The following is a 9,020-nucleotide window of genomic DNA, read 5'->3' on the forward strand; positions in this document are numbered from 1 at the left end:
TTCTGTTTTTATGTCAGCATATGGGTCTCTCAGTGTATATGCAACGTGAGTATTGGTACCCATGGAAGAGAGAAGAGGGTGTCAGATTCCCTGGAACTAGAGTTATATGCAGTCGTGATCCTTGAAGTTAGGTACTAGGAATGGAATCTGAGTCTCTCTGGAGCTTACCTATTCAGGTAGACTGGCTGGCCGGCAAACTCCAGGAATTACCTCGTTTCTGTCACCTCAATGCTGGGATTACAGACATGTGTCAGCAGAGCTGGCTTTTTATACAGGTTTAGGGGCATCTGAACTCGGTACTTCATGCTTGCACAGCAAACACTGCACCAACTGAGCCATTTCCCTACTAGTGTTAGGGAGTGTGAAGTGTCGTGCCCTCTGAAGATCCACTCTTCGCTGTGTTGTAGCATTCTTTCACACATACGTAAAGGTTTCCATTTTGATGACGTTCAGTGAGTATTTTTCTTCCTTTTGTTTCTTACATCATACTTAAGGAAGCATTGCCAAAGTCGAGGTCATGAAGCGTCCCAGTGTTTTCTGTCCTATATTCTTCCTCTGTACAACCTTCAGTAGTAGTGTCCAAATATCTGCTACTGTCAAGTAAGCATCTAATTACTCAGTCCCCTACCTTGCCACTTGGCATGAATGTTTAAAACTTGGTTATTTTGTTATGAGTCCTGACTATAGATACTGCTGTCTGCTAAAAGGCGCAGACGAGCAAGGCCAGAAAAGCGACCAGGACAGCCGAGAGTGGCAGCTTAGTGATTAAGAACACATACTTCTTTTTCAGAGGACTCCAGTTCCCAGCACACATGTCCAGCGGCTCACCAACACCTGTTAGTTAGTCCCGCTCTGAGGGAGCCAGTGCCCTCTTCTGGACTCTGCAGGTGCTTGTCATATGAACATACTGCTACTCATATACACGATTAACAATAAACTAAATGTTAAAAAGAAAGGGAAGGAGGAAGGAAGAAATAACAGTGAACTTTGCTCATACTGAAAGGGGTCCCGGGACCCCTTTCAGTATGAGCAAAGTTTTCAGACAGAAAAGCAGAGCCAGCGGAGCCAAGGAACCTTGTTCAAAGCTTTGGTTTGTATTTTTTTCTGCTAGTACTAGCGGGGTGGTCTTGGCTAAATTCCATAACTTCCTTATGCTTAGGTTTTACTTTTCCTTATCTCCCAGATGGGGATAATAATACTCTCCTTGATGTTTTTCTTATAAGAATGAGAGGTAATGTATGCAAGCCTCTCACTCTCAGAAGATGGAACGTGTAATTATCAGTTCCATTGTGTGAGACAGGCTAGCTCTCACTACATCCTCCGTTCAGAGCTTGTGAGCATCTCTAGAGACCAGCCTGGACCATCTTTCTCCCTCTATCCCAAACCCTATCTAGGACATGGAGGGCCTGAGGAGGGTTTGTTTACTGAATGGTTTGGAAAAGAAAAGGAAAAGAAATTCTCCTGCAGCCTGCCTGAAAACCACCACATGGTCAGGTCACATTCGCAGTCAAGAGTTTGAGGACTCACTTGAATTCTTACTCTTTGAACACACGGGCAACCTTCCATGCTGATAGGGAATTGGTTCCAGGACCCTTTCAGCCCCTAACTCCCGGATGTTCAAGTCCCTTCCGTAAAATGCTTTGGTATGTGCGTGGGGCTTGTACAGTTCTCCTGCGTACTCCAACTACATACCCAGAATACCTAACACAGGGCCGATGATGTATGAGTGTCCCGGGGCATTGCTTCAAGACTAACCCAGTCTGTTAGTGACCAGTACAGATGCATATTTTTTCTGAATATTTTTGACTGGCCCTTGAAACTGTAGACATGGATGCAGCCTTAGGACCCGGCTAAAGGGAAACCTGTGACCAGTAAGCTGTGAATACGGAGGCCCACTGCGTCTTCCTCTACATTATGGATGGCAGGTGTTCCTCTCTCCTCTTCATGGCTCTGTCATCTTTTCATTTTCCAAATGAAGCCGAGTTGTGCTCGAGGAGGAGTTTGGCAAAGTTCATTTGGTGACATTGGAATCCGGGTGCCTAGAAGTTCTGGTTTTATCACTGAGAATCCAGAAAAGCCCTTGGGCCTTGGTTTTCTCTCTAAGTCGTTTATTTCTCTAGCACAAGGGGGAGCTGGCTGATACAATGACCATTACGTGACTAAGGCCTGAATTCCACCTGCAGTTTGACTTGATCAGCTTTATTAGGACTTATTGACATGAAAGCTCACAGTGTGGGGTAGATCAAACTTTTATTGTTTTCATTCAAAAAATTGTAAAAAGAATTATTTTATTCATGTATATGTGCATGTCTTTTTCTCTCTGTATGTGCATATGTACCCATGGAGGTCAGAAGAGGGCATCTGATTCCCTACAGCTGGAATTGTAGGCAATCGTGAATTGCTCAATGTGGGTGCTAGGAACCCAGGCCTCTGAAAGCAGAGCAAATGCTCTTAACAGCTGGAGCATTCCTCCAGCCTCCTGTTCAGTTTTGAGTCAGTGTGCATGATTTTCAATATGCTAACATGACCCAACCTGACATGTTAACTTTGCATCTGAGCTCCTTTTCCAAGCCTATTTTTGACTGCAGTTTGTTCTCATCAAAAATAGGCTTGCTGCTTTGGTGAGGTGTTTGTGCTGGGACAAGTTTTTATGAGTAATCTCCACAGGAAGAGGAAGTAGGTTAATTTGGAAGCCAAAGCTGGTAGGCTGTGCAAAACGATGGGCTTATGCTGATTTAAAAATCAGGTTGAAAAGTACTCCCCCTTCCTCCCAGCTAGAATTTCTCAATTTGAATTTGGCAGAGGGTATTTCTAGTGACTTAGCTGCAGGTGTTTTAGACCTGGAATGTTCTTTCTGATCTCTCACTAGGCCAGCAGCCTTCACATATTGCTTCCATGAATCCCTCTTCTTCTTAGCCTTCGACTCAAATGTCCAGTGCAAACCACAGATCTGATGAAGTCATTCTACCAGACTATTTGCTTCTCTTCTCTGTTCCCATAACAGTGTATTGAAGGCCATTCTTGGCTGTTCTTTTTCTCTCAGGACCAAACCCAAAGTCATTCTGGCTTGAAAAGAACTTATCTTCGGATGTCAGCAGTTAGCTTCCACATTCCCCATCGCTTCTTTAGAGCCCCCCCTCCCCTTTGCCTTTCTTTTTCTTTCTCTCTTTACAATTGGGGTAAAATTCACACATCCTAGAACTATCCATTCATCTTAGGGTTCCTTTTGCTGTGATGAAACCATGACTAAAGCAACGTAGGGAGGAAAGGGCTTGTTTGGCTTATTCTTCTACATCACTGTTCATCATCAGAGGAAGTCAGGACAGAAATTCAAACAGGGCAGGGACCTGGAGGCAGGCGCTGAGGCAGAGGTCATGGGGTAGCACTGCCTACTGGCTTGCTCCTCATGGTTGATCTGCCACTTTCTTATAGAACCCAGGACCACCAGCCCAGGGCAGCTTCACCAAATGAAAACAAAACAAAACAAAACAAAACACAGGCTTGGCTATAGCTTGATCTTATGGAGGCATTTTCTCAGCTGAGGCTCTCTCTTCTCCAATGACTCAAGCTTGTGTCAAGCAGGCATTAAGCTAGCCAGCATTGTGTTAAATAAATAGAACAGTTCTCTGGCATTTAGTTAACTTACAATGCTATGGAAACACTATTCTGTCAGCCTGACAGGATCTAGAATCACTTAGGGGACAAACCTCTGGGTATGTTTGTGAGGAAGTGTTAGTTTTGGTTAACGGAGGTGTGAAGACCCCTCCTAAATGTGGGTTAGGGTCTAGAAGGAAAGAGGAAAAATTGAGCTAAGTGCCAGCATTCATTGCTCTCAGCTCCCTGACAGCAGATCTAACTTCCTCATGCCCCTGCCGCCATTTCTGTCAAGCCATGACGCACTAGACCCTAGAGGTAAACCCTTTCTTCCCTAAACTGTTATTTTTGTCAGAGCAAAAAGGAGAGTGTTAATACGACTGCAATCCCTTTTATGGAGATTTTCATCACCCCCAAAGAAAATCCTGTTCTAAGATGCCCCCACACACCCCTTCTGGCTCCCAGCAGTAAGTAATCTATATTCAGTTTATGGATTTGCCTGTTCTGGATCCTACATATACATGGAATCATACCGCTCAGACTTTCGAGTCTGGCTTCTTTTGCTTAGTCTAATGTTTTCATCCACATGGTTGCATGGCACCGAGTCTTGTTTTCTTTAACGGTAGAGTGATGTTCCTCTGCATGGAGAGTTCATATCTGATTCACCCGTTGGCCCACTAATGGTCATTTGGGGTACCCCTATCTTTTGCCTAGAGTGAATCATGCATATATGTCCACATGTGTTAGAGCCCTTGTTTTATATTCTTTGAGATATAATGTATAATTTCTATTCCCAACCTTGCTGGCTCTCAGGGTAATTCTATAGCCAACTCATGAATGACCTACCAGGCTATTCAAGTCTCTTCTCTGTTCTCATAACAGTATATACCAGTATATACGAGAGAATATATGTCATAGTAAATTTATGAGAAATCTTTTTAGTAATAACAGATTGTATAGCTATTTGGGGGCAAGGATTATATCTGGAATTTATGTGTCAACCTTTAGTACCTGGCACAGGGGCTTCAAGGATGATCAATAATTGCTTGTGGGATTGGATTGGCTCTAGAAGGGTTGTGGTGTGTGTGTGTGTGTGTACGTGTGTGTGTGTGTGTGTGTGTGTCTAAGCCATAGGTCAACCTCAGGAGCCAACCACTTTGTTTTGGAGATAGGCTCTCTCACTGGCCATTGAATCCAAGAATCTGCCAGTCTCAGCCTTGCAGCCTTAGGATTAAAAACATGCATTACCATGACAACTTAAAAAAGTCTGTTCTGGAGATCTGAGTCTGTTTTTCACTGTATGGTGAGTATTTCAATGGTGGGGCCATCTCCCCAGCCCACAACAGTTTATATTTAAGGAAGAGCTGGTATATCCATGGTAAGGCTTTGGCATTTGAGAGATAACTCAGGTAGGAAGAGGGAACAGTTTGGTCTAGGACCTCCTCTCCCACTCCTTTGAACAAAGAGCATTGTGGGAGTATTAGTTAGCATGCTTCCAGGGTTTTACTACTGGTTTGCCTTTAACCCACAATTCTCTGGGGAGTCACTGTCTTTTGCCAAGTGAAAAAATGGAACATTTCAGTGACACGTGATTCTTTTTGTTGCTTTATACAACAGAAACATGATTTGAGAAGTATGATCTGAGGCTGGAGAGATGGCTCAGAGGTTAGGAGCACTTGTTGCTCCAGCGGAGAGATTCTGGGGCTGGTTCACAACCATCCATAGCTCCGGTTCCAGGGCATTGATACTCTTTTCTGACCTCTTAGGGCACCAGGCACACATGTGAGGCATATCCACACATGCAGGTACATAGGTACATATATACATAAAATAAAATAAATGAGTAAAAATTTAAAGAAAATACGAAGTCCTACGTGAAAGCCTTGTGAAGTTCGAAAGTGCACTGGATGAGGAGAGAGTGGTGGTGTGGGTAATGGTGGCAGATATGGCCTTGGCCTGATTCTTTGCATCCCAAGAACCTCAGCAAAACTCCAAGACTCTGAGTCTCCTGTGTGTTCTGAGACTCTGAGAGACGAAGAAAGCTAATAGACACAGGTTTGTATCGTTCTTCAGAAATAACATTTTTAAGCAATATGGGGGACTTAAATAGCAGGGATGGAGAGATGGCTCAGTGGCTAAGAGCGCTTGCTGTTCTTCCAGAGGACCTGAGTTCAGTCCTGAGTTATAGATGGCTCACAACCATGTATAACTCCAGTTCCAGGGGAATCTGTCACACCTTCTCGCCTTTTCAAGCAGCAGGCACACAGGTGCACATACATACATGCAGGCAACACATTCATGTACATAAAATAAATAAATCTTAAAAAAAAAAGATTTAAACAGCAACTGAAGGGTGGCTCAGTGGTACATGCGGTGCTTGCCTTGCATGCACAAGGCCCTAAGTTCCAGCCCAAGGCTGAGGAGTAAATAAATAAATAAATAGTTTAAAAAGTAACTTGAGTGAGAACAGAAACAGAACGCCGCCTTCTCGAAATACAGTGAGTAATAAGTGTTCTTGGCTAAAAATGGAAGCTCTCTAGCCCCCCCCTTCAACTTTTTATATTAAAAAAAAAAAAAAAATGAAAAGAAGCTGAGGGCGGGTTTTATGACCAGAACTACCAAACACCCTTTGCTATGAACTGAACGGATTCCTGACCCATAAGAGCATTTCCTGTGAAAATACCCCACTCTGTAGGAAGGTTCAAGGCAGGAGCAGGCAGGCCGTGTCTTGTCCCGTGCCTGACCTTTGTTTTCCGTGTCTCCAACACTCTTTTTGCGTCTTTGCTTAGGAATCAGGGCATAGCAGAGTCCACCCCCTCCCCCCCCCCGCCGTCTATGCACACCTGTCTCTCCCCAGTTGGCTGATGCTGACCTTTCACTCCCTCTGGCCTGCTTGACTCCCACTGATGCTCACGTTCTAGGCCACTTCCGGAGTTATCCTGCCCGAACCTCAGACTCCCCTCGGTTTATTCAGCTTGAGAAACAGGAGCTGTCTCAGGCAGTGCGCTGGGAAGACTGGCTTGCACAGATGTCCGAATTACCACGAACATTACACGGCGCACCGGCTGTTACAGAATGACCAAGATTCCCAGCCCACTGTCAGCCCTCTCCGTTTCTGTTTGTGGGGCTCTTCCTGGGCAAGGCCTGCAACTTTATTTTTTTATACCTCTTCACAAGAGGGCCCCGATGAGGAAAACAGAGGACATTTCAAGCTTAACATCCCTTAGATTTTACGTCCTCAACACTGGCTTTCACTTCAACACCGGAACAAATAAAAGAAAACACATTACCCCCGTTCCCTCCACTTCTCAAGGGAACTCACGGTTGTCCTCGGGTGGCCCACGTGGCGTGAACCCCTCTTGCTCCACCATGCTGCTGCTGGCCCGATGGCGACTGGAAAGCTGTAATCCTTTAACTAGCACTTCAGAAAAGCTCCGGTCTGTGCTGCAAAGCCCGGGAGCTGCCTCAGAAGTCTCGCCTCCATTAGCTTCCAAGCGCCAATGTGACAGGATTATTTTCTTCTGGGTAAACCAGTGAAACAGGTCTCAGGGCTCGTGTGTCAGAGTTTTTAATTGATTCTCCACCAGGCCTATCCACCCCATAATAGTAGCGCTGTGCGTAGGACATGTTTTACAGGAATAGTCACCCCGAGCTTAATTTGTTGTCGCATAGCAGACAGACTGTTTCACAATGTAAATAAATTTGTGTTGCGCCCTGACGATTCTGCTCGAGGGAGAGAGCACTTCACTGAGCCAAGTGCAGCCAGTGAAGTCCCTGCCCCGTGAGTGCTGCTTCTTGCCGGTCAGAAGAAAGAACAGTTCTGTAGAAAGGGGCGGTGCCAGGGGCTAGGCCGCCAGACAGGGATGCTCCTACGGAAAACACCACATGTATCCTCCTGTTTTGGAAAGAGGGCAGGGCGGCCACCATTATGTCCGTTTTAGAAGTAAGAATAGTGAGCCTGGAAGAGGCTCCTGTCCTGCTCAAGGAAACACAGGTAGGAAGTGGCCAAGTAAGGCTAAATAGCAGATGCTCAGTTTAGTAATTACAGTCTTCCTTGGTGAGCAACTAAGATCATGCCACGAGACAAGTCCTGGCTTTCACGCCAGTCCTGGGGATGGGATTGTGGACCACCCCTCCCCCTTGCTTTCTCGCAGCTCAAGGTTTATTATAGCTTTCCCAATTTCCTGTGTGCTTCCTCTCCCAATGGCTGAGAAAGAAACTGGCCATTTATCTATTTCTCATGTTTCATACATTTAGAGAATTTAAAAATTGTATGTGTGTGAGTGTTCTCTGTGTGTGTGTGTGTGTGTGTGTGTGTGTTCATGCACCATGTACCCACAGTGCCCTAGGAGGCCAGAAAGGGGCATCAGACTCCAGAACTGGAGTTACAGACAGGTAGGAGTTACCACGTGGGTGCTAGGAATGGAACTGGGGTCCCTTGGAATGTTGAGTAAATGATACAAACTAACTTTTTTTTTCTTTTCTTTTCAAGATAGGGTTTCTCTGTGTAGCCTTGGCTGTCCTGCATTCCCTTTGTAGACCAGGCTGGCCTGGAACTCATACAGATCCTCCTGCCTCTGCCTTCCTGAGTGCTGCGATTACAGGTGTGTGCCACTGTGCCTGGTGCAAAGCAACTTTCAAATGATCAGCATCATACTAAAACAATTACAGTTTTGTACCTAGGCCCTCACTGGACCTTACCCACCTTTGTAAGTGCTAAATGGGTTATCCTCATGTGGCTTATAAAATGAGCCTGACTTGGTGGCCTTGCCTAGGCATTATTATGTACTAAGTAATGCAAAATAATCTAAATTTTTATTCCTGTAACCACACACACACACACACACACACACACACACACACAAATCCTGAAGGATCCTGTCTGTGATAGAGCAGATCCTTCTGTCAGGATCCTGTCATGTCCTTTCTTCTTTTCTTCTCATTTGTTCTATCCATTCACCTGCCCACCCACCTACCCACCTACTCATCCATCCATCCATCTACCCGCCCACCTGTCCACCTACCCACCCATCCATCAATCCATCCATCCATTCATCCACCAATCCACCCATTCATCCCATCCATCCATCCATCCATCCATCCACCTGCCTATCTATCTATCTATCTATCTATCTATCTATCTATCTATCTGTCATCTATCTATCTAGTGTAGCACCCAGCTACACTCTTTCCTTTCAACATGAGTAGAAACGTTCCTTCATCTGCACAGTACAGCCGGGGCCAGACTGGCCTCAATCTCAGAGGTCTGTCTGCCTCTGCCTTCTGAATGCTGAGACTAAAGGCTGTGCTGCAGCTCAAAACTGTGCTTATTTAGTCTATTAACAAGTGGGGAGAGGTCTGGCTTCTGTATAACTCCAATGAGAGGTATATTACTTACTTTCCTCATTTCTTTGACAGTCACATGA

The 9,020-nt window shown here is 45.2% G+C and overlaps 1 protein-coding gene across 1 annotated transcript in view; it reads right to left on the reverse strand.

Annotated features, from left to right (window-relative positions):
* Positions 1-7,089, reverse strand: part of Ptpn3 (protein tyrosine phosphatase non-receptor type 3) — a 153,981-nt gene extending 146,892 nt beyond the window's left edge. The window contains exon 1 of the mRNA XM_021628093.2: positions 6,917-7,089. Coding sequence (XP_021483768.1) covers positions 6,917-6,965 — 49 coding nt within the window. The 5' untranslated portion in view covers positions 6,966-7,089. The remainder of the gene's footprint in view (positions 1-6,916) is intronic.
* Between the last annotated feature and the right edge of the window lie 1,931 nt (positions 7,090-9,020).

The sequence above is a fragment of the Meriones unguiculatus genome, chromosome 3 (assembly GCF_030254825.1).
Source record: "Meriones unguiculatus strain TT.TT164.6M chromosome 3, Bangor_MerUng_6.1, whole genome shotgun sequence".
NCBI classification, from domain to species: Eukaryota; Metazoa; Chordata; class Mammalia; order Rodentia; family Muridae; genus Meriones; species Meriones unguiculatus.